The 25,909-nt window shown below is 42.3% G+C and overlaps 1 protein-coding gene across 2 annotated transcripts; it reads left to right on the top strand.

The window, feature by feature from the left end:
- Window positions 1–306: 306 nt before the first annotated feature.
- LOC109448412 (signal-regulatory protein beta-1-like) lies at window positions 307–25,909 on the top strand. Of its 2 annotated transcripts, XM_074317245.2 has the most exons (6): window positions 307–448; window positions 11,747–12,109; window positions 15,116–15,436; window positions 16,009–16,338; window positions 20,452–20,560; window positions 22,591–22,994. In XM_074317245.2, exons 1-5 carry the CDS (start codon window positions 346–348, stop codon window positions 20,556–20,558), a joined length of 1,224 nt encoding a protein of 407 aa, XP_074173346.2. In that variant the 5' UTR covers window positions 307–345; the 3' UTR covers window positions 20,559–20,560; window positions 22,591–22,994. The 2 variants fall into 2 exon arrangements, with proteins under 2 accessions (XP_074173346.2, XP_088645347.1); XM_088789221.1 differs by lacking the exons at window positions 307–448; window positions 11,747–12,109; window positions 20,452–20,560 and having other exon boundaries at window positions 15,070–15,436; window positions 22,849–25,909.

Below are 25,909 nucleotides of genomic sequence, written 5' to 3'. Positions count from 1 at the left end.
CCATGGACCCTTCTTGACCTGGGCTCCCAAATGGGGCATCACCATGAAGACCTCAGTTGGGGTGAGGGGCCCATGGGGAGCAGGGGTCCCAGGCAGGGGTGAAGCACTATTTCCTGTGGGCCTGTCCAAGTCTCTCTGAAACCACTAAGATGAGTAACCCTCACAACGTAGCTGCCCTCACTGCTTGGTTCTATTTCACAATCCAGGAGCAGGAACTATCTAGAATCCAGAAGCAGGCTACTGTCTCACAGCCATTTCACCCCATTCTGGACACTTCCTCCTCTATCACAGGAGACGGGGCTTCGCTCCTCTCACAGAGTAGAGAGTCCTGTTCTCCCAGCTCACATGTGGACAGAGCTGCCTGCTCAGGCCTCCAGGATGACCGTCCCTGCCTCCTGGGCCCACCCCCCTCCTTGCCTGCTGCTGACTCTACTGCTGGGACTTGCAGGTGAGCACAGGTTAGAATCCCCTCTCCCTGTTCCCTGGGCCTTCCCCAGCCTCAGCACATTAGGGCCTCCAGATAAGCAAGGGTGTGTCACCCAGTGCTGCCACAGGAGGCCAAAGGCTGGGCATTACCTGACAACAGCATGAAATCAGGGATCTGAGCGTTTCTGGTGGATCCACTGTAGCACCTAGTTACCAGAGGCATCAAAACAGATGACGCTGAAACCATAACAGTGACAACTTTGTGATGTTAACTTGTTCCATCCTAACGATATTGCTGCGTGATGCTTACATCTCTCAGCTCTGATTCACAGCAGGGGAAACCGAGGCAGAGAGTAACTTGTCCAATGTCACCTATGTACAGCAGTGGTTCAGCCAGGACTCAAGTTCATTCTTTTAATCATGTTACACTGTTCAGTTTCTAAGTGGAGACTGATAGCAGAAAAATCAAAAAATACAGAGAAGGAAAACCAAAGAATAATCATTATCCATCATGCCATTCAGATATACCAGAGTTCAAATTCTGCTGTCTGCACTCGTGAACTTTCGTTAAAGATGTGTTGGATTATTCCTATGTGCCAAATTTTAATGAGCTTTTAATATGTATTATAATTTAATTTAAACCTCAAAACAACCTGTAGACCAGCATGCTAGACCACACTTTATATATATATATATATATATATATATATATATATATATATATATATATATATATATAGTGAATGCATGTGTGTGTGTGTGTGTGTGTGTGTGTTTCTGTATAAATGGGTGTGAGGAAGTGCATATGCACACACAGGATTTTTGAAATGTGTTTCCTCATTCTCTTCAAATTATTTTCAGTTTACAGGAAATGCACATGAACAGTAGTTTAGTTCTCTCTGTCTCTCAGAAACCCTCCATTTTTCTCTACTTCTCAAAATTACCACTTATCCTCCCACAAACTTTTTTCTTTCAATTAAAGTTTATTGGGGTGACAGTTGTTAGTAAAGTTACATAGATTTCAGGTGTACAGTTCTGTATTACATCATCTATAAATCCCATTGTGTGATTTGGAGTCAATCCAGAGTCAATTCTCCTTCTATCACCATATATTTGTTCCCCTTTACCCTCATCTATCACCCCCTTCCCCCCTTACTCTCTGGTAACCACTAAACTATTGTCTGTGTCTATGAATTTTTGTTTCTTCATTTGTTTGTCTTGTTCTTTTGTTTTTGGTTTATATACCACATAACAGTGAAATCGTATGGTTCTCTGCTTTTTCTGTCAAACTTATTTCACTTAGCAGTATAATCTCAAGATCCATCCATGTTGTCACAAATGGTCCTATTTCATCTTTTCTTACCGCCGAATAGTATTCCATTGTGTGTATATACCACAACTTCTTTATCCATTCATCTATCGAAGGACATTTTGGTTGTTTCCATGTCTTGGCCACCGTAAACAAAGCTGCAATGAACATTGGAGCACACTTGTCTTTATGGATAAATGTTTTCAGATTTGTTGGGTAGATATCCAGGAGAGGGATTGCTGTGTCATATGGTAATTCTATTCATAATTATTTTAGGAACCTCAACACTGCCTTCCATAGTGGCTGCACCAATCTGCATTCCCACCAACATTGTATGGGAGTTCCTTTTTCTCCACAGCCTCTCCAACACTTGTTACTATTTGTCTTGTTGATGATAGCCATTTTAACAGGGGTGAGGTGATATGTCATTGTGGTTTTTATTTGCATTTCTCTGATGATTAGTGATGTTGAGCATTTTTTCATATGTCTATTTGCCATTTGTATGTCCTCTTTGGAGAAATGTCTCTTCAGGTCCTCTGCCCATTTTTCAGTTGAGTTGTTTGTTTTTTTGTTGTTGAGTTGTATGAGTTCCTTGTATATTTTGGATATTAGCCCCTTATTGGAGGCACTGTTTGCAAAAATCTTCTCCCATTCAGTTGCTTGTCTCTTTATTTTGTCGGTGGTTTCTTTTGCTGTGCAGAAGCTTTTAAGTTTGATACAGTCCCATTCACTTATTTTTGCTTTTACTTCCCTTGCCTTTGGAATCAAATTCATAAAACACTCTTTGAACCCAAGATCCATAAGTTTAGTACCTATGTTTTTTTCTATGCAGTTTATTGTTTCAGGTCTTACGCTTAAGTCTTTGATCCATTTTGAATTAATTTTGGTACATGGTGACAGATAGCAGTTCAGTTTCATTCTATTGCACGTGGCTTTCCAATTCTGCTGGCACCATTTATTGAAGAGGCTGTCTTTTCCCCATTGTATGTTTTTTGCTTCTTTGTCAAAAATTATCTGTCCATATTTATGTGGTTTTATTTCTGGGTTCTCAATTCTATTCCATTCGTCTCTCTGTCTGTTTTTCTGCCAATACCGTGCTGTTTTGATTATTGTTGCCCTGTAGTATAAGCTAAAGTCAGGGAGTTGATACCTCCAGCATTGTTCTTTTTACTTACTATTGCTTTGGCTATTTGGGGTCTTTTGTTGTTGTTCCAAACAAATCTGATGATTTTTTGTTCTATTTCTTTAAAAAATGCCTTTGGGATTTTGATGGGAATTACATGAAATCTGTACATTGCTTTGGGTAATATGGCCATTTTAACTATGTTGACTCTTCCAATCCATGAGCACGGAATGTCTTTCCATGTCTTTGTGTTTTCTTCAATTTCTTTTCAAAATGTCTTATAGTTTTCAGCACATAGGTCTTTCACATCCTTGGTTAAGTTCATTCCTAGGTATTTCATTCTTTTTGCTGCAATTGCAAAAGGAATTGTTTCTTTTTTTTTTAATTTCTTTTTCTGAGATTTCATTGTTAGCGTATAGGAAGGCAATGGACTTTTGTACGTTGATTTTGTAGCCGGCAACTTTACTGTATTCGTTGATTGTTTCTAATAGCTTTTTGGTGGAGTCTTTAGGGTTTTCTGTATATAGGATCATGTCATCTGCAAAGAGTGACAATTTAACTTCTTCATTCCCAATGTGGATGCCTTTTATTTCTTTCTCTTGCCTGATTGCTCTGGCGAGGACTTCCAACACTATGTTGAAAAGCAGAGGTGATAGGGGACAGCCCTGTCGTGTTCCTGAACGTAGAGCAAAGGGCTTCAGTTTTTCACCATTAATTATGAGATTAGGTGAGGGTTTGCCATATATGGCCTTTGTTATGTTAAGGTATTTTCCTTCTATACCTATTTCATTAAGAGTTTTAATTATAAATGGATGTTGTATCTTGTCAAATGCTTTTTCTGCTTCAATTGATATAATCATATGATTTTTGTCCTTTATTTTGTTTATGTGATGTATCACATTGATGGATTTGCGGATGTTGTACCATCCTTGTGCCCCAGGGATGAACCCCACTGGCTCGTTATGAATAATCTTTTTAATGCATTGTTGTATTCGATTTGCTAGAATTTTGTTTAGAATTTTCGCATCTGTATTCATCAGAGATATTGGTCTGCAGTTTTCATTTTTTGTGTTGTCCTTACCAGGTTTTGGTATCAGGGTAATGTTGGCCTCATAAAATGAGTTAGGGAGTATTGTCTCTTCTTCAATTTTTTGGAAGAGTTTGAGCAGGACTGGTATTAGATCCTCTTTGAAGCTTTGGTAGAATTCACCAGTGAAGTCATCCGGTTCTGGACTTTTGCTTTTGGAAGGTTTTGGATGACTGATTCAATTTTGTTACTGTGATCCGTCTGTTTAGATTTTCCAGTTCTTCATGGCTCAGCCTTGGAAGGCTATATGTTTCTAAGAACTTGTCCATTTCTTCTAGGTTATTGAATTTGGTGGCATATAGTCCTTCATAGTATTCTTGGATGATCCTTTGTATTTCTGTGGTGTCCATGATAACTTCCCCTTTTTCATTTCTGATTTTGTTTATTAGAGTCTTTTGTCTTTTTATCTTAGTGAGTCTAGCCAAGGGTTTGTCAATTTTGTTAATCTTTTCAAAGAACCAGCTCTTTGTCACGTTAACTTTTTCTATTGTTTTTTTGTTCTCTATTTCATTTAGTTCTGCTCTGATTTTTATAATTTCCTTTCTTCTGCTGACCTTGAGTTTTACTTGTTCTTCTTTTTCTAGTTCTTTAAGGTGTAATGTGAGGTTATTTATTTGGGATTTTTCTTGTTTATTGAGAAAGGCCTGTAGTGATATAAATTTCCCTCTTAAAACTGCTTTCGCTGCATCCCAAAAATTTTGGTAGGATGTATTTTCATTGTCATTTGTTTCTATGTATCTTTTGATCTCTCCTCTAATTTCTTCTTTGACCCAGTCGTTCTTTAAAAGTATGTTGTTTAATCTCCATGTATTTGTGGTTTTTCCTGCTTTCTTTTTGCAGTTGATTTCCAATTTCAAAGCCTTGTGATCAGAGAAGATGCTTGGTATGATTTCAATCTTCTTAAATTTGCAGAGGCTGGTTTTATGTCCCAACATATGGTTTATCCTTGAGAATGTTCCGTGTACACTAGAAAAAAAATGTATAGTCTGATGTTTTAGGATGGAGTACCCTATAAATAAATGTCAATTATGTCCATTTCATCTAATGTGTCATTTAGGGCTGTTATTTTGTTATTTATTTTCTGTTTGGATGATCTATCTGTAGCTGTCAATGATGTATTTAAGTCCCCTAGTATAATTGTGTTTTGGTCAATTTCTCCCTTTAGTTCTGTTAGTAGTTGCTTGGTATATATCGGTGCTCCCTGATTGGGGGCATAAATATTGATGACTGTTACATCTTCTTGTTGTATAGTCCCCTTTAGCATTATGAAATGTCCATCTTTGTCTCTTGTTAACTTTTTCACCATGAAGTCTGTTTCATCTGATATCAGTATAGCTACATCTGATTTTCTCTGGATACCATTTGCTTGGAGTGTCATTTCCACCCTTTCACTTTGAGTCTATGCTTGTCCTTGTAGCTGAGATTTGTCTCTTGGAGACAGCATATGGTTGGGTTTTGTTTTTTGATCCAATCTGCTACTCTGTGCCTTTTTATTGGTCAGTTCAGTACATTTACATTTAGAGTGATTATTGATATGTGAGGATTTCCTATCATTCTATCTTTAGTTTTTTGGTAAGACTGTGTCTCCATTATTTCTTTGCCCTTTTATTGTTGTCTATTATTGCTGTGTGGTGGTATTCTATGATGTTTCCCTTTGTTTCTTTTTTATTACAGTATGTATTTCAGTTCTGGATTTTTTGAGTGGTTACCCTTAAATTTATGTAAAAGAAAGTTTGATATATAGAGCATTCCATTTTCTTCAGCATGCCTACTTTCTCCATCCCCATATTCCAGTTGAGGCCGTCCTCTTCTCCTTTTTATGTTTCGGTTGCCACAAGTTGTCCCTGTTGATGGTGGTCGAATAGCCTCCTTTAGTATTTCCTGTAGTGCAGGTCATGTATTAGAAAATTCCCTCAGATTCTGTATGTCTGGAAAGGTCTTTATTCCTCCTTCATACCTAAAGGATATCTTTGCTGGGTATATTATCCTTGGCTCATAATTTCTCTCTTTCAATAGTTTGAATATTTGGTTCCACTCCCTCCTGGATTGTAGTGTTTCTGCTGAGCAATCTGATAATAACCTAATGGGCTTTCCTTTGTAGGTTACCATCTTCTTTTCCTTGGTTGCCTTGAGGATTCTTTCTTTGTCATTGATTTTTGACAGCTTCAATACAATGTGACTTGGAGAAGGCCTGTTCAGGTTGAGGTAATTAGGTGTTCTAGTTGCTTCTTGGATTCGAGGATCCAGTTCTTTCCACAAGTTTGGGAAGTTCTCATTGACTGTTTGAATACACTCTCTGTTCCCTTCTCTCTTTCTTCTCCTTCTGGTATGCCCATTATTCTTATATTGCTCTTTCTGATAGAGTCAGAAAGTTCTTGTAGAGTTCTTTCATTTCTTTTACGTCTCAAGTAGCTTTCTCTTCCATCTGTGTCATTTCCAGGTTTCTATCTTCGATGTCACTGATTCTTTCCTCCATCTGGTCACCTCTACTCCCTAAGCTGGCTATTTTATTCTTAATTTCTTCTATTGAGTTCTTAATCTCCAGAAATTCTAGTTGGTTCTTTTTAAAAATTTCAATCTCTTTGGTAAAATGTTCATATTCTTTTATTGTGTTTCGGAGTTCATTAAGCTGCCTTTCTGTGTTTTCTTGCATCTCATTGAGTTTTTTCAGAACTGTATTCTTGAATTCTGTGTCATTTTAAGTCACATATTTCCATATCTTTAAGTTCATTTGCTGGAGACTTTTCACTTTCTTTCTGAGATGTCTTGTTGCCTTGTTTATTTATGGCAATTACTGATTTATTATTTCTCTTCCTAGTCATCTACAGGAGTGGGTTCTGCAACAGGTTGATAGGAAGAGGTCTTTCTTTTGTTTTCCAGTACGTGTTGGTAGACTATTTCATTTTCTCTCCGACTGCAGCCTTTTATTCTTTCTCACATGGTAGTGCTATGTTTTCTCTGCACTATTCCAGCTTCTCACACAATGGGGGGATTCCCTGGGAGTCGGGCTTCTCCTCTGTTAATAGTTCGCCTGGGTCACAGGGCGCAGTGTCCCTGTGGGGATGCGGAGAGCTTTTGAAGTTCCAAAGCTCTTCCTGCACCAGATTCAGAGCCCGGTATGTTTCAACAGTTCTGTTTACTCCTGCAGGGATCCGCCCAGATAGGTGGGGACAGGGGCAGGGTAAGTTGTGAGAGGTGGCCCAGAGCAATGGCAGGGACCACCACCACAGCCGGTCCTGCTTCCACAGCTCCCTACACTTTGCCGGAACTAGTTGGGCTGCGAATCTGGGTCAGCAGGTCACAGTTCTCAGAACTGCAAATATTCTGTTCTTTTGATCTGACGCTGTTACTGTTCCGCTTCTAGCACTGGGTAGGTGGGGGTGGGGCGAGCTTGGGAGGGTAGGGAGGGGGCGGCTAGTCTCAGTGCCTAAGGCTTCCATTCTCTGCTTGGCAGTGAGGGCTTAAACCACCATTTTCAGCCTTCTTCCCTCAGTCTTTTCTCTGAGGTCTCTGCCATGAGCATTGGGTTCAGCAGTGTTATATGCTGCCCCTCAGCCCTGTGGGCCATAAGCGGAGCCCTAGCAGTCCGAGTTCTTCCCTCTCCCACAGCTGCGGTAGTTCCGGGATGCAGCGAGCTCAGAGCAATGAGCTGGGTCTGCGTCCTGTGCCTCCAGGGCTCCATCTCCGCACTTCTCCCTTCCCTCCTCCCCCGCTCGCAGGATTCGCCCACCTTTAGTGAATTCAGTAGTGGGCCTCTTCGTCTTGCCTGTCTGCTATGCAAGGAGTCCTTTGTGGAGTTATAGTTTTTCAATTTGTTATAAATTTCAGGGGAGATTTCCAGAGGCTCACCTCATGCTGCCATTTTGATTATTCACACTCTTGATAGTATTGTCTGATGCACTAAAGCTTTCAGTTTGTATAAAGTACACTTTATGTATGTTTTTCTTTTGTTACCCTGTGTCTTTGATCTCATATCCAAGAAATCATTGCCAAATCCAAGTCATGAAGAGTTTGACCTGTGGTTTTTTTCTAACAATATTATAGTTTTAGCACTTATATTTAGGTTTCTGATCCATTGTAATTTCATTTTTGTATGTGATGTAATATTAGAGTTCATCTTCATTCTTTTGATGTGGCTATTCCAGCATCATGTGTTGAAACACTGTCCTTTCCCCCTTTGAATAGTCTTGGGCCCCATGTTGAAAATCATTTCACCATATATATGAGGGATTATTTCCAGGCTCTCTATTCTAATCCATTGGTCTGTATATCTGTTTTAATGCGAGTGCCACACTACTTTGATTACTGTACTTTTTCCGAAAGTTTTTAAATCAGTAAGTGTGACTTGCCAAACTACGTTATCTTGCAAGATATTTTTGTTATTTGGGGCCCTTTGGAATTTCACTTGAATTTTAAAACAGGCTTTTCCGTTTCTACAGAAAATGCCATTGAGGTTTTGATAGGGATTTCATTGAATTTGTTAAGTTCTTTAGGTGCTATTGACATTTTTTTTTCTATCAAATTTTGGAATTTTTATTTTTTAATTATTTTAAACAAAAATTAATACAATTTAGCCATAATGGGTAGACATTTTTATTGTCATTATTAACTTTTATGTGCAGTTTTTTATTTTATTTTTTTATTTTTTTATTAAATTTATTGGGGTGACAATTGTTAGCAGACAATGGTTTGGTGGTTGCCAGAGGGTAAGGGAGGTGGGGGGTGGGAGATGAGGGTAAGGGGGATCGAATATATGGTGATGGAAAGAGAACTGACTCTGGGTGATGAACACACAATGGGATTTATAGATGATGTAATACAGAATTGTACACCTGAAATCTATGTAATTGACATTTAAACAATGTTAACTCTTCTAATCCATGAACACAAAATGTTTTCCCATTTACATATGTCTTGTTCAATATCCTTCAGCAATGTTTCTACTTTTCAATGTATGATTTTTCCATCTCAATGATGAAATTTACTCCTGCGCACTTGATATTTTTTGATGCTGTTGTAAAGGAAATTATTTGCTTAATTTCCTTTTGGATTCTTCATCATAATTGTATAGAAAGCAACTGAGTTTTGTGTGTTGATTTGTATCCCACAAGATTGCTGAAATCATGTGTTATTTCTAACAGAGTTTTGTTTCTGTGTACATGTGTGGGTGAGTGTGGAACCATGAGGTTTGCTACATATAAAGTCATGTCATGGGCACACAGACATAGTTTTATTTGTTTCTGTCCAATTTGAATGTCTTTTATTTATTTTTCTTATCTAATTGCTCTTTCTGGAACTTTCGTTATTGTGTTGAATATCAGCGGCAAAAGTGGGCATCCCTGTCTTGTTTTGTGATATTCCAGGAAAAGCGTTCAGATTTTCACCATGAAGTATGGTATTAGCGATAAGTTTTTCGTATATGATTTTATCATTTTGTGGAAGTTTCCATGTATTCCTAGTTTATTGATCATTTTTATCATGAAAAATGTTGAGTTTTGTCAAATGCTTTTCTGATGCAAATGAGATGATCATTTGGATTTTTTGTCCTTCATTCTATTAATGTGATACATTATATTCTGAGGTTTTCATATGTTGAACCATCTTTATCTCCAGGAATTAATCCCAGTTGGTTGTGATATATAATTATTTTAATATACTGTTGGATTCGGTTTGCTAATGTTTTGTTGCGTTTGTTGCATCAATTTTAATAAGAGATATTGGTCTGTAGTTTTCTTATAATGCTTTTGCCTGGCATTGTTATCAGGATAATGCTGTCCTGAGAACGAGTCTCGAATGACTTTAACTATGTAAATAAGTCTTCCTCTGTTTTGAATTTTTTAAAAGAGTTTGTAGAGGATTCCTGTTAGTTTTTCTTTCAATGTTTCGTAGAATTCACCAGTGAAGCCAAATGATCTTGGGCTTCCCTTTGTTGGGAGACATTTGATTATTCATTCAATCTCCTTATTGGTAACAGCTCTATTCAGATTTTCTATTTTTTCATGATTCAGTCTTGGTAAGTTCTGTGTTTCTAGGAATTTGTCCATTTTCTTTGGGTTATCCAGTTTATTGGTGTACAATTGTTCATAGTACTCTACTATAACCCTTTTTATTTCTGTAAAATTCTTAGGAATGTCCTTTTTTTCTGATGAGTTACTTCTTTTTTCTTCTTAGTCAATCTAAAGTTTTGTGAATTGTATTTATATTTTTGAAGCATCTCTTATAGTTTTGTTGATTTTCTCTGTTGTTTCTTTATTCATAATTTCTATATATCTACACTAATTTTTATTATTTCCTTCCTCTGCTACCTTAAATTTTGGATTAATTTTTGCTTGCCTTTTTCTAATTTCTAAAGGTCTATTGAATTATGATCATTTCCCCTTTTAAATGTCTGCATTTACAGCAGTGAAGTTACCTCTACTGTATCAGAGGTTTCGGTAATTGTATTTTCATTCCCAGTAGCCTCAGGCTTTTCTCTAAATACGCCTGTGATTTCTACTTTGACTATTGATCATTTTGATTATGTTGTTTGATTTCTTTGTATTTGTGAATATTTCATGTAACTTCTTAACTGATTTTTACTTTTATTTTGCTGTTTCTCCAGTGCACTGCTAGCATGGTTCTTCTTCTAATTCAACTAAGTTGTCTTGCCATTCATATTGTGTGACATTTCCACATATATAGGTTTTTTGTTATAACAACTGGTTTCTGTAAGAGTCAAGAGAGATGTGTGTGTGGTAAACAGAACAATAGCCCCCCCGCCCCCACAAAGAGGTCCATGTCCTACCACCCAGAGACTGAATATTTAACTTTATATAGCAAAACAGATTTTAGAGAAGCAATTAGCTTACAATTCTTGATATGGAAAGATTATCCTAGATGATCGGGTTGACACTATATAATCACAAGAGTCCCTATAAAAAGGAGGTAGAAAAGTCAAATTTAGAGAAGGACATGTGACAATGGCAACAAGAGGTTGGAGAGATAGGAAGGTGGGAACCATAAGAAAAAGCATGTGACAGCCTCTAGAATTTGGAAGGCAAGGAACAGAGGCTGCAAAAGGAATGCAACTTGATGACACATATTTTAGGCAGGAACACCAATTTTGCATTCTGACTTCTAGAACAATGTGATAATAAATCTCTGTTGTTTTAACACATTAGGATTTTGGTATTTTCTTCAAGTAGCCTTAGGAAACTAATATAACGGTGATTATGCTATGGGGAAAAGAATCTCAAGAAATAGAAACAATGTTTCACTTCTTATTTATACGACAAGTTCATTGTTTGGTGGGAACTCTGCACCATCACTGTCTCTCAAGTGTCCAGGCTGATGGAGCAGATATTTTCACAACATGTCGAACTTTGTGGAAAAGGCAAGTTGATCCATAGATGTTCTTGCAGTTACATGCATGTCCCACAAAATACATTCATCACATATGCTGACAACTCAGCGGTCTAAAGAAATATCATGTGCAAAGGTCCAGAGGTACAACTCTCCACTACGCCAGCAAGTGGAGAGCCAGAAATATTTGGGGGAGGATGAAACTTCCAGAGCGAGCTCAGCACTTGCACCCATGTTCTGCCACATCACTCACCTCTGTGTGCCTCAGTTTCCTCATCGGTTACAGAGTCTCACTTACCGTCTCATTGTGAGTGTTCCTCAAGGTGACAGATGCGAAGTACTGAGCTCAAGGCCCACTCACAGAGTGGGCTCAGTCAGTGAAAGCTGTTGTTGATAAACACTCGACAAAACCTACAGGATCAGATAAGGATGAATAAATAACTGCTTTGTTTCCCTCCAGGAGGGGCAGGTGAGGAGCTGCAGGTGATTCAGCCTGAGATGTCAGTGTCGGTCGCAGCTGGAGAGACGGCCACTCTGCATTGCACCGTGACCTCCATGCTCCCTGTGGGGCCCATGCGGTGGTTCAGGGGGACAGGGCCAGGCCGGGAGCTAATCTACAGTTTCAAAGGAAATGAGGGAGCCCGCTTCCCTCGAGTAACAGCTGTTGCAGACGCCACAAGGAGAAACAACATGGACTTTTCCATCCGCATCAGTAACATCACCCCCGCAGACACCGGTACCTACTACTGTGTGAAGTTCCAGAGGCAAGACCCTGACGACATGGAGTTTACGTCTGGACCAGGCACTCGACTCACAGTGAGTGGTGAGTACTGTGTTAGCCTCTTTGTCTCTTAGTGTGTGACACGTCAATAAGAATGACCTGCATTCTTTGAGCAACAACGAAGAATAAGGTGTAACAGAGAACATGTTTCTTTATTTCAACTTCAGAACCATCACACTGAGAAGAACTTCTTAAAAGGCACAGACTCAATATTTATTCTAACAGCCATGGTTCGGGGGGAGCTGCCCAGAGTTTGTGTCATACTGTACATATTTCCGGAAAACCTTTCTGTCATTCAGGGACCGACTCACCTAGTCCCTGAAGGCTCAGAGCACAGCAGGGTTGTCTTAGAATGTCCTTCACCCAGGGAGGATGTCCCCATGTGGGTGACTTAGGGGTCACACCATTGAGGCAGCAAACATGCTTAATGAGTATTTTCTACTAGGGGCCCAGGATCCTGAATCCTGGAATGTCAGCACTCGAAGGTCCTTTACACCAGCCTAACCTACCCGCTATGCACAGTTGGGAGCTGAGGCCAAGAGGTGACAGGGGCCTTGCCCACGGTCACAGGGCATGAGGGGATTGTTCCAGAGTCCGATCTGATTTTAGGCTGGCTCCTTCTTGTCCCGGCTCTGGACTCTCCGTGGAAAAGCCTGGCACATAGTAGGTGTAGAATGAAAAGCTCAGTGTATACTGAAGCATTTAACCAAGAGCCAGACTCATCCTTTTTGTTGGTTTCCTGAAGGTTCAGATACCCCTCGCATTCAGACCCTAAGACCTGAGGTGATTGGGGACCTGTCCAAACCATCAGCCACATCGCCCCAAATCAAGGGTCCATATTAGCACCTAGAAATCTCCATTGTTCAGCAGCTGCTAACACTCCAGTGAATGGAGATAGCATTATTCATTTACGCTCTTCTGTTGATGGTTATAAGTTATTCCCGACTTTCAGTTATTAAAACAGTGCTACAGGGCATAACCGTGTCCAAGTGTCACCCTAACATGAGGAAGAGGCTCAAAATGGCATTGCTGGGTGAGAGGGGACATGGACTTCAATTTGTGAGCATATAGCCACATATCCATCCTAGATGTGATAGCAATGCAGTCTCTCCAGCATCCCTGGACATAGGCAGGGAAGGTGACTTTGTCTTGAATTTGCAGATATCACAAGAGTTCTAATTGTGCATCCCTTGGCCAGGTAGTCACAGGTAATAGGAAGTGGCTCCATCACCACTCAGATCTGCTCCTCCTGAGTGCGCATTCCTTTCCCCAAGTTACCTGCCCAGAAGATGCCCTGGATGAGAAAGTGGGGATGTGGGAGGGGCTAGGAACAGCAGTTTGCCAGGTGCTGTATCTTCCTCATGGCATTTACTCCCATAACCAGTGCTCTGAGGGCATCTGCAGCTCCTTTATACACATGAGGCCACTAAGGCTGGGAGAGGGGACCTTACTAGTGAGCAGGGCTGGGAGCCAAGACTGAAGCCCAAGCATTTAGTTTTGTCATTTGTGACAACACGGATGGACCTAGAGGATATTATGCAAGGTGGAATAAGTCAGATAAACAAGACAAATAACCATAAGATTTCACTTATATGTGGAATCTAAACAAAGAAATAAAACTGAACAAAAACAGACTCATAGATACAGAAAAACGGATGGTTGCCAGAGAGGGAATGTTGTTGGGGAATGGAGGAAAACGGTGAATGGAAAAAGAGGTACAATATTCCAGTTATAAAATAAATAAGTCACAGAGATGTAATGTGCTACATGGGGAATACTGTCAGAAATATCATAAGTTTGCAAGATGACAGAGGGTTACTAGACATAACATGTGATCATATCATACGTATAAACGTCTAATCACTATTTTTTACATCTAACTGTATATTCAGTGACAACTATACTTTAATAAAAACAATTTAAGTATTCAGTAGTCTTTTTCCCCCACTTTCATGGTGTTTTCCTTCACTGAGCAGCCTGCAGGAGCAGCCTGGGGACAGTGGCCTGGATAGAGCAGAGAGGAGCCACTGCCACCCCAGGAACACCCTGCATGCGAGTTCCTGACTCTGCAGGGTGAGGGTGAGGAGGGGGAGGGATTTCCTAGAGGCTGCTGTGGCCCAGCGTGAGCAAGAGGTCATATTGTAGACCCAGTTGTCAGAAGCCCAGAACTTCTGCTTACTGCTAAGAGGTCCTCAGGCCTGGGCACTTGGGGGTGATTCTCCCTATAACTGCTCGAAGGCAAGAATCTCAGAGAGAAAAGGGAGGATGGTCGTGAGTGTGGAGCACATGTAGGTGGGGCATGTGCTCTGCTGATGGAGGTGAAGGATGGGGAGGCCCCAGGAAATACCCCTGGGACACAGTGGTGGGGGGAGACTGTCTCTTTATTTCTCTCAGCCTCAGTTTTCTCATCTGTCAAACGGTGATAATCGTGGACTCCTTTTAAGGAGAGCTAGAAGGATTTGAGGGACTCTGTGTGAACCCCCAGCACAGAGTAGCACCTCGTGTCAGGTGTTATTTCAAGGTTGTGACTCAGTTCTTAGTACTGGGCTTCAGTGTCCTCACCTTCAGAATGTGGATAATCACACAACCTTGCAGGATGGTATCAGGACACCAGGGAGCAGTGGGGCCATTTGCCCATCACTGTGTGGTCTTGGCAAGTCTCCGATTCCTCAGTCCTCAGGTTCCTCGTCTAGGAAGTGGTGATAATCACAGCTCCTGTCCAGGAGTCTGTGAGGGTTTCAGGAGAGCTAGGAACAGTTAAGATGAAGAGTGACACTGATCAGTAATTTTGTTTCTGTGCCCAGATTGTGGGAATCACCTGAAAGAACGTGGGTAATGAACGCAGGCCTGGATTTGCATGTTGGCCCCGCCCCTCACTTACGGTTGACATGTGTCCTCCTCTGTAAGATGAGGATGAGGACACCACCCTCCCTACATTATTAGAAAGATTAAAAATAACACGTGAGAAGCTTCTAAACAGTGTCAGATGCTTATCCTTAGTGGTGATAATGACAATCATGGTTATTGTTCATTTTGCTCCTTTTGTAGCCAAACCCTCTCCCCCTGTGGTATCAGGCCCCACGGGGAGGGCCCCGCCTAAGGAGACAGTGAGCTTCACCTGTGAGTCCCACGGCTTCTCCCCGCAACACATCACCCTGAAATGGTTCAAAGATGGGAATGAGCTCCCAGCCTCCCAGACCACCGTGGACCCAGAGGGAGACAGCGCTTCCTACAGCATCTCCAGCACAGTCAGGCTGGTGCTGGCCCCAGGGGACATTCGCTCTCAGCTGGTCTGCGAGGTGGACCACGTCACCCTGCAGGGGGGCCCTCCTCTTCGTGGGACTGCCAACTTGTCTGAGACCATCCGAGGTAGATCCCCTCCCACCCAGACAAACCCATACCTGACCCCCAACCTCCAAGCCTGCTCCTCCCCCTGCTTTTGCTCCAGGCCTGGAATTGCCTGGAATCTAATTCCTGACAGTCCTTCCCATCACCAGGCACCTGGGTGTGCTGGTCACTCACTACTGTTTAATGACAGCTGACAAGTGACACCTACTACTGTGTAGGTACTTCCATTGCTTTACTAATAGCAACTCCTATTACTAAGCACCTGCTGTGAGCGAGGCCCCTGTGTGTTTGGTGATTTCATTTATTTTGCCACAGTTAGTACGTTCCCAATGCATGGCAGAGCCTGTGTTTGTTGAATTCATTCACATTACCCTAATATGAGCTATAAGTCTTGAGCACCTACTGTGTGCAGGCACCATGCTTAGTGATTTCATACATATGCAAGAAGTACCCTCAGTGTTTGAGCACCTGCTGTATGCCTGGCAGTGTCCTGGTTGGTCCCCTTGCTGTGGGGGGAGGAGCTAAGTTATGGAGCCCCCCCCTGTGATCCGTCTGTTCCTTGAGGTCAGAGCTTCTGCCCTGTGTTGTTTCAGTTCCACCCACCCTGGAGGTTACCCAACAGCCTGTGGCAGGGAACATGGTGAACGTCACCTGCTGGGTGAAGAAGTTCTACCCCCGGCGCCTACAGGTTACCTGGTTGGAGAACGGAAACTTGTCCCGAGCAGAAACGGCCTTGACCCTCACAGAGAACAATGATGGAACCTTTAACCAGATGATCTGGCTCCTTGTGAATTTATCTGCCCACAGGGAGGACGTGGTGCTCACCTGCCAGGTGGAGCAGGATGGGCAGCCGGCGGTCACCATACACCTTACCCTGGAGGCCTCTGTCCACCAGAAGGACCAGGGGTCAGACGTAAATACAGGTGAGGCCTCCACTCCAAGTAACCTGATTTTAAATTTTATTATTTTTAAATTTTAAGAGCAGTATTCTGTGTTTACTATAAAATAATCTAGAAGTCTACAGCTAGGAAGTAGAATTTTGAAATGTGCTCCCCTCCCAAATCCCATACTTCAAGAGTCACCACAGGTAAGAATTTGGTTTCTATCTTTATAGATTTTCCTAAAGATCAATATACATTGCATCAATTTACATTAAAGAAGGAAGGAAGGAAATCACCTGTTCACAGCGCCCTGCCTCTTGCTTTCCTCACCTACAGTTACTGCGATCACCATCCCTGTCCGCCCACCGCTCTCCTCCTTGGTCTTTCTCACGGCTGCCTGGTCTCTTTTCCATCCTAGACGTTTCCATCTGGTCCAGGCACCCAGGTGACCATGAGTGGCCACAGCACGGGCCTCCTTTGTCCCTTGATTTATGACAATGAACCAGCAATAATCACAATTGCCTCCAGCCGGTTCACTGTAGGAAAATTTCAGTTCATCTCTGATCTTCTCTGCTGATTCAACCTCACTGTGAGTTTGGAGCTTTACAGAAGGGACTTGGGGAACAACTTCTTGTCCTCACACCAGCTGATTGGGGTAAACTAATCATCTACATCTGAGTCCCTGAGGACACGGATACCAGCCTGTATAGCAAATATGTGCTAATTAGAGATACGCTCCCCCTCAGCTGGGCATTGTTCTAAGGACCTAGAGACCTCTTTGTGCAAAAAAAGTATGTCTTATTTCTCTCCCATGTAACATCAGGAGGGCATCGGGCCTGGATTCCAGGCGTCTTTACTACAGAAGAACTTTCAAAGGCCCGCGCTTCACCCAACATGTCCTATGGTGATGTCCTATCTGCTGGATCAGTGTAGACCACCTAGTGTCCATGTCGCTGCCTGCGGGGAGAGTAAACACAGGAAAGGGAGGACAAACAATTGCCCTGAAAATAAGAGCTACACAGAAGGTGCATAAATGTGTCCACTAACTTAGTCATGTATGCACATCTAATGCAAATGCAGTCCGGAATTGTGTGGGCATATGATTGAGGTCATCGTTTTTTCTAGAAACCAGTACCATTACCAACTTAATAAAATTGACAATAATTCCCTAATATAATCAGAAGGGACTATATGGCAAAATTTCCCCCAAATTTCTTTTATAGCTGTTTTTTGTTCATGAAAATTTATTTTAATACATGTGTAATAGCTTGGTAGAATTTTCACATGACATCACCTTTTTCGGATTTGAAAAAGATTTTGAATATTTTAGGACTATTCACTTTCCTCATTTCAAATTGACTGAATTGTGGTAGGTGGTGGGTTTTGAGGAATTTTGTTCATTTTTCTCTATGTTGTCAAAGGTCTGCTGTAGAGTTGTTTATAATAGACCCCATTTTCCTTTTGATGTCTTCATGGTATGTACTGATCTCCCCTGCTTCATTTCTGATATTGGAAAGTGTTATTTCTCCTTTTTAATTCATTTGTCTTGGTAGAAGTTTTCCAATTTTATTGATCTTTTCAAAAATTTCAATTTCTTTCAGTGGTTTTTCTCTATTGTTCCTCATTTTCCATTTCATTAATTTTTCTACTATTTGTAATACACTTTTCCTGCCTTTTTTGAGTTAATTTTGTTCCTCCTTTTCTCATTTCTTGAGGTGGAAATGTAGATTACTTATTTTCACCTTTTTTATTAATGCCACAGCTGGTCACCTTCTGTGCCTGTGGAGTTAGGAGAGAACAGCTATGATGCCTGTCACTGTCTTCTTCCTTTAGTCCCCAGGCCCCCAACCAGTCTGCCGTCCTCTTCCATCTCTCAGAGTCTTATGCTTGTACCTGGTGTCATTCGTAGGGTTCAGGGTTGTACTGAACAGGAGAGCAGGAGAACTGAGGCTCCACCACCTCCGCTGTCTGGACTGGCTTCGGTTTGCTTTTCCGTCTCCGCCTCCTGCTGGGGCTCAGACCAGGCTGCTACTTCCTGGTTCTCTCAGTTGCCTGACCTGGCACCCTTGCTAAGTACTAAGGCTGGAAATGGTGTGGGTGGTTTAGCTTGGCTGCTGGAGCCAAGTGTACCCTCTGCACTGGATGCCTCACCTCCGCCCGTGTCTGAGGCTCCGGCCACTGCAGTCCTGGACCAGTGGGCCTGCTGTGAGGATGGACATCTTCTTGGTCATGTTTTTGGTACTGGGGTGTTTTACAATATTTCACATTAATGAACCTCTTCTCTGTCACTATAGCATAATCCAGGTATGTTAGTGGAGTTTTGGGTTTGTTGGATCATTTTGAAAACGGAAGAAATGTTCTGAGTCCTGTAATGTGTTTGATTCCGTTTTGCCTTTTAGAACTCTGAATTTCCCTCCCACACCATTTTCTTTTTCCTTTAACTTCAATAGTCAAACAGCACTTCTTCCTTCTTCCTTGCTTTCTCCCATAAGATATGCACTTTAAATTGTGCCTGTCCCTTTAATCACCTCAGTCCTTTGAAAATGTCCCTGCTTCCTTGTATTAGGTTCCTATGGCTGCTGTAACAAATTACCACAGGTAGTGCCTTAAAACAACTCAAATTTACTACCTTACAGATTGGACGTCAGAAGTCTACAATGATGATTGCACTGGGTTCCTTCTTGAGCCTCTAGGGGAGAATCAACTTCCTGTCTTTTCCAGCCCCTAGAGGCACCCACACTCCTTGGCTAAGGACCCCACATCTGTCAGCTCTGCTTCGGAGGTCACAAACCCTCCTCTAACTCTCCTGCCTTCCTCTTTCACTTATTAAAATCTTTTTTTTATTACATTGGCTGCACTAGCATAATGGAAAACAATGTCCCCACTTCAAGATCTTAGCTTAATAACCACTGCTTCCCCACTTGCTATGTAAGGTGTCATGCAGGGTATCATGTGGGGTCTCTGTTCCTGCTCCCCACATAAGAACACAGGATATGGCACGGCCAAAAAGGAACACCCACGGAGCCATAAATTGGGGAGTCATACCACTATAGTCTTGCTGGCAACTAGGTTAGGCACAGGAAGCAGGAGCCACATGATCTGCAATCTGCCGTCCACTTCTCCATCAACCAACCAACCCCATTTGCTAGCTGCAATCCACTCTTGCAGGCTCAGACACCATCTTCTTGCTAGCCCCCATTTGCTGCTAGCGTAGCCACAGAAGTTATATTAGTGGCCAATGGCTCACTGGTTACAGCTGACGGCCAACTAGCCACAGCTGATGGCCATCCAATCACAGTTGATGACCATTTACTACCTGAGCCAGCACCTTTCCATGTCAGGCCGAGAGCCTGGAAACTGCACTACTGGCTCGGTTCCCACCTAAGGTAACATAGTCACAGAGTCTGGAGGACTCTGCAGACCCTTGCACATCAGCCACACTTTGAAACTCCTTCCTATCATCTGAACTCTGATTCTCAGGACAATTTTCCAATAACGTCAAATTTCGGGTGGATTTAATATTGGGCAGGATTTCCAAATCTCAGGCCCCTTTCTTCCTGCCCTCATCTCTTTCTCCTGTACTTTTTCCTGTGGTTCAGTGAGGGTGGGCTGGCAGCCTCGTGACAGATGGTGCACTAAGGTCTAGTGATTTTTCTCCATTGACTCAGAGTTGTTTCCCACTTTTCATATTATATTTTCAAGTAATACTGAGACCTAGTTATGTACAAAATTTAAATTCCTGTTGTTTTTTTTTTCTTATTTCAGTGTGGAGAGGATAACTTTGTAGATAAGTATCTATGTAGCTGCCATTGTCCTCAGAAGCCCAAAGTGCACTGAAGATTGCCGAGTGCTTTGATCCATAGGTCCCTACCCCACACCTCAGGGTCCCATATCCCCCATGAGGGCCCTATAAGGCCGAGCAGGCCCGTTGAAGTGGAGAATCCAACCTTCTCTGCAGCTCTGCTGTTGCTCTAAGTAAGTCCTGGGCTTCATCTTCTTTATCCCAATTTCTACCTTGAGCCTGAGCCCAGAGCAGGTGCAAAAGCTTCAGAGCATTGACGAGCCCAGGTAACCTCAGATGGAGTAAATGGTGGCCCCTGGTAACAGTCTCCCATAATGGCCCCTCTAATGGCTTCTCCTGTCCCTTATTTCCAGGCCCAGCAATGTCCGCTCAATCCCTCATCGCTTTCTTCCTGGGGCCCAAGGTGCTGCTGGCAGTAGGTGTCTCTGCCTTCTATGTCCACAGGAAGCTGAGGGCCTGACTGTAAGTTGTTGGGCAGGGTGGGCAGGCCAAGGGCTGTCCCAGTAGGGGTAAGGTCAGGACGAGGGGCCAGCACACAGGTCACACATGGTCAGGGCCCATGGGGAGTTAAGAGAAGGTGACACACATTTCTCAATACCCTCAGGAGTCTCAAGGATCCCACTAAGATGTTTCCAAATCCCAGGCAATGGGTGGGGTCCTGAAAGTGATTTACCGGATCAAGGGCTCTCAAGGTGTCCACAGCGTCATAGGGCTTCTGTGGGGGAAGTGGGCAGAGGGGCTGAATGAGGGGCAGCTGAGTGGGTGGTTCCCTTGGAGACCATCTCTAGATTATTTCTTCACTCGGTGACTTCGGACAAAAAGAATCCACATTTTAGAGTAATGTTGAGAAGTCCTGGATCGGCTGCTCTGAGGGCTGTTCCCGCTCTGACCCTCTGTGTGACAGAGTGAAAAGGATGGGGAAGGGGGTCAGGACCTGGGGAGGAAGGCTGAGGTGGCAGAGTCCTATATCATAGGCTGCCTTTTCTCTCATGACAGGGGTCCCAGGAGGAGGACAGTGGGGACATAAGAGACATGCAGGCAACACTTCTTGAATGATGAGCAGATATTTAAATGTTGACACGTTACCCACAGCTCTTTTTTTGTTCCCCTGCTATGTGCCCCCCTCAGTCTCTGCTGCCTCTCCCTTCCCTAAGAGAAAGAGCCACCAGAAGCTTCCAGAGACTCAGGGTTAAATGCCTCCCCTCCCTGGAGACCTGCTGCCCACAGCTCCTGCTGCTCCTTCTCACGGTCCTTGATGCCCCCAGAGCTGGGTCTTCATACATGGTCCTCTCAGAGTCACACACACACACACACACACACACACACACACACACACACACAATCCCAAAATACCAGCTGCTCCATTATCCCAGACACATGACTTAAATGTGATAGGAGGGAAAAATGGCCTGCTGAGAATGTGGGTCATGGAAGCGACTGTGACATTAGGTGCAATCAGACCTTTATATTCATCATCGATCTCGGAGCCAGAAAAAGAGAGAGCAATCCTATGACCAACTTGTACAGGGAATTAGCCGCATTAATTTTGGCATTGGCTCAATAATGAGTATGCCTTTTATATCTTTTTGTTACCTTTTTAATGATATGTAGCTGAGGAGAAGTAATTTCAAGTAGGCTGAGAATTCTTAAAATAGTTTTCAACTGGGAGCTGGGCAGGAGGCAGCCCTGTGTTCGGGGCTGTACCAGTCTGGACTGGAGTTTGTCTTGAGCTGGAAAGAGTGAGGCAGGAGCATCTTGATTCCAATGCCAGATACACTCACTTTTCCTGCCTACTTTAGTAGCTTGTCTGATTGCACATTTTTTCACTTACTGTATACCTAAGAGGATTCTTTTTAGAGACTTTAAGTGATTTTTCAAAATAGAGACTCAGTTAATATGTGTTGGAAAAGAAAGAAATGAATTTATCTTTTCTATTTTCCTGGTGTTTAATTATCCTTTCTTCTGTGGAATCCTATTTACAGTAACTGGCAGGCTAGTTGAAAATATTTTTCCCATGAAAAATACGTATGAAATTATTTTTCAAAATTTTAGCTGACCTACAATGTCTAAGTGTAGGAATCTCTGGACAAAATGATCCATTAAAGACCATATAATCCTGTGACCCATCAGACACTGAGTATGGACGTGTTCAAAGTCCTTTAGGCAAATCAGAGTGGAGATGTTTTCCCTCTGAGGTCTTCTAAGGCAGAGTCCTGGGTTCAGATACTGGAAAACACATACCAGCTACATATGTGACCTGGGCACCTCACTAACATACTATGAGCCAATTTTCTCATCTGTAAAATAGGAATCATGCTACCTCACAGGATTATAGTGGTTTTAAAGGAGAGAGCAATGTATGAAAGCACACAGGGTCTGGAAGAAGATTTTGTATGATATACATCTTTTTTATTCTTTCTTTCGTTTTTTTTTTTGTTTTTTTTTTTTTTATTCTTTTCTTATTGTGGAATTTATACCATTATGTTTTCCAGCACTGTGAAGTAATGACATTGAAAGTTTTCCAGTATCCTGGCTGCCAAAAGATGTTCTCAAACTTTTTTTGAAAAATCCTCCCCTTTGTAAGCTGGCACCTGGATCCAACAATCTCTTTCAAGATAGCAAGAGCAATATTTGCTTCAAGGTTGGGCACATTCTTACGAGAACGAGGGGAAACTGGAACAAATCCGAATGTAATTGAAACTGGACCCTAACACGGAAATCTGATGCTAATAGACTTTTATTCTTTTCAGGAGATAACAGCAAGCTTCCTCACAGAGCCCCAGGAACCACAAGACCAAGCCAGATCCACACTCCCAGGGGCTTACCCAGGCACAGAAAGCCAACAAATGAACTCCAACTAACCCTGATGGGGGAACTGAACCAAAATTTGCCCCTAGCCGTAAACTGTGTGCTGACCCGGTCCATGTGGGCAATATTCAGAGGTGAGGGTGTTCAGAAAGCTGCAGTTAGCCAGACACGTAGATGCCACCCGATCAAACCTTGCTACCTTGAAATTCCTTTACACTTTTTCTCACCTTCCCCATTTATTAGATGAGTTAGTTCCAAGATTATCCAATCAAGACTCCCAAGTTAGAGTTAATAAAAATATATAGTTTCTTTTACCATTGAGCTTTACATTTTCTCTAAGTCCTTATTTGGGGAGACTGATGTGAACCTTGTCTCCAGTCTCCTCATTCGGCACCTGGATCTTTTCTCTGTAAAAACCTGTTGTGTCAGATTGGCTTGTCTGTGCCCCGTGGGCATCAAACTCACCACTTCATTGGTAATATAATGACTTCAAAAAGTAAGTTTCTTCTTTAAATCCAAACGAGTCTGGGTCAAGATGGTGACTTAGAAGGCGCCTGAACTCACCTTCACCCAGGGACTCACTGAACTGACACCTGCAAAAGGAACAATTCCCTTAGAAGAAACCCAGAAGATAGCTAAGGGACTCGAACACATTGGACAAAGAAGAAAAAAACCCACATCTAAATAAATATAGTAGACTGAGGCACAATGGCATCATAAACCCAACCCACAACAATTGGAAGGGAACTCACACCTTCCAGTTTCTCCTTAAGAAGTGAAGGATTTGCATTGAACATCTTGCACCAAACTTTTAAATCTCCCCCTGAGGGCTAAGCGCCCAAATCAAGTAGCTCTGAAATCCGATGGGACTTGAGTCTACAAGACCCACAGGACTATAGAAAACAAATAAACAGTTCTCAATGGGCAGGGGAAACTCAGTATGGCTAACCCTCTACCCCCACCCACCCCAGGACTCAGCACAGAGCCTGCAGAGAGAAACGCCCACCTCCAGTCTTTCCCTGAAAAAGGACTATTTTCTTTTCTTAAAGTTGAAGCCTGAGGATCAGGCTCCTGATTTAACACAAATCTAGGGGCCAAAATTCCTCTCCAGAGCCCAGGGCTGTGAGTAGGTACCATCTCCACATTCTTTTCCTGGTGCCCTCTGGGTCACTGCTTTATCCTTGAAAGGACCTTGTGCACACAGTTGGTGCCATGGCGTTTGTGGCTGCTGCTCAGGGGATGCACCCACTGATCGCCTGGCGCTGGTGGCCAGTGAGGCTTGTGGTTGTGGATCCCACAGGACTGGAGGAAACTGAAAACAGTTCTTAACGGGCTATTCTCTAAAGGCTTAGCGCACACACAGCTCTCAGAAACACCCATCTCCCAGTCCTTCCCTGAAAGAGGCCTGTTTGCTTACTTGAAAAACTGCTGCCTGAGGCCCCAGCTTCCGATCAGCCTGCAACTCGATGCTGACTGACATCCTTCCCTTGGGACACTGCAGGGTCTTGGCAAACCTACACTGCTGGGAGCCTCTGAGAACAGAGGGGGCAGCTAGGGCATCACAAAGTTTGGGGAGACAACCAAGAGCTAGAGCAGGTCTGAGTGACAAGACTCATCTCCTACAGGAGATACTGCATCAAGACTGGGAGAAGCACCTCTTTTGTCTAATGTACAGAAACCAACACACAGTGTCAAGGAAATTGAAGAAAAGGAAGAATATGTTCCATACAAAAGAATTAGACAAAACTCCAGAACACACCTAAATGAATGGAGATAAGTCATTTCCCTGAGAAAGTTAAAAAATCCTTCTAAAAATGCTCATCTTCCTGGGAAAACAATGCATGAAACAAATGAGAATGTCAATAAAGAGATAATAAATTAAAAGAAAGTCCCAAACAGAAATCACACAGGTAAAAAGTATAATCACTGAAATAAAAAATTGAATAGAGGGTCGCTGGTTGGCTCAGTTGTTTGGAGTGTGGTGCTGATGACACCAGGGTTGCCGGTTCGATCCCCACATCGGCCACGATGTGCCATTATGAGCTGCGCCCTCCTTAATAAATAAATAAATAAATAAATAAATAAATAAATAAATAAATAAAATTCAATAGAACAGTTCTGATAGTAGACTAGATGAAGCAGAAGAAAGCATGTGGGAACTCAAAAACAGAAAAGTGGAATACATCCAATCAGATGAATGGGGCAGTGACTATGGAAGACAGTATGACAGGTCTTTTAAAAACTAAAAATTGATCTAACATGTCATCCAGCAATTCCACTTGGGGGTCTATATCCAAAGGACATAAAATCACTATGTCAGGGAGATATCTGCTCCTCCATGTTCATGACATCAATTTACCATAAACAAGGTGTGGAAGCAACGTAAGTGTTCATCACTGGATGAGAGTATAAAGACAATGTGGTGTCACACACACACACACACACACACACACACACACACACACACAGGAATATTATTCAGCCATAAAAAGGAAGGAAAACCTGCCATTTCAACAACATTGATGAACCAGGAGGGCATTTTGCTAAGTGAGATAAGTCACACCGAGAAACACATATACTGTATGTGATCTCACTTGTTGAATCTAAAAAAAAAAAAAAAATCTCATAGATACAGAGAGTAGATTGGTGGTTGCCAGAAGCAGAGGGTGGGCTTGGGGAAATACGTGAAGGTGGTCAAATGTACAAACTTCCAGTGATACCATAAATAAGTTCTGAGGATGTATGTACTGCATGGTGACTATAGTTAACAATACTGTGTTGTACATTTCACAGTATGTGAAGAGTAAATCTTAAGAGTTCTCATCATAAGAAAAAAATTTACACTATGCGAGGTGATGAATGTTAACCAAACTTCTCGTGGTAGTCGTTTTGCAGTGTAAACACATACTAAATCATCATGCTGTACACTTAAACTAATACAGTGTCACATGTCAATTATATCTCAATAAAACTGGGCCAAAAACCACATTTTCATTTAAAGGA

Source organism: Rhinolophus sinicus, chromosome 13, assembly GCF_057876585.1.
Source record: "Rhinolophus sinicus isolate RSI-liver-muscle chromosome 13, RSI-T2T, whole genome shotgun sequence".
In the NCBI taxonomy this organism is placed as follows: Eukaryota; Metazoa; Chordata; class Mammalia; order Chiroptera; family Rhinolophidae; genus Rhinolophus; species Rhinolophus sinicus.
Note: the sequence above shows the minus strand (reverse complement) of the source record. Positions and strands in the feature narration are given on the sequence as shown.

What these genes read in the sequence shown, in the direction of transcription:
- LOC109448412 (XM_074317245.2), top strand. Translation starts at nt 346, where the DNA reads ATGTGGACAGAGCTGCCTGCTCAGGCCTCCAGGATGACCGTCCCTGCC. An exon ending in CACTCGACTCACAGTGAGTG is followed by an intron (nt 12,110 to 15,115) that starts GTGAGTACTGTG and finishes CTCCTTTTGTAG; the next exon opens with CCAAACCCTCTCCCCCTGTG. An exon ending in CTTGTCTGAGACCATCCGAG is followed by an intron (nt 15,437 to 16,008) that starts GTAGATCCCCTC and finishes GTGTTGTTTCAG; the next exon opens with TTCCACCCACCCTGGAGGTT.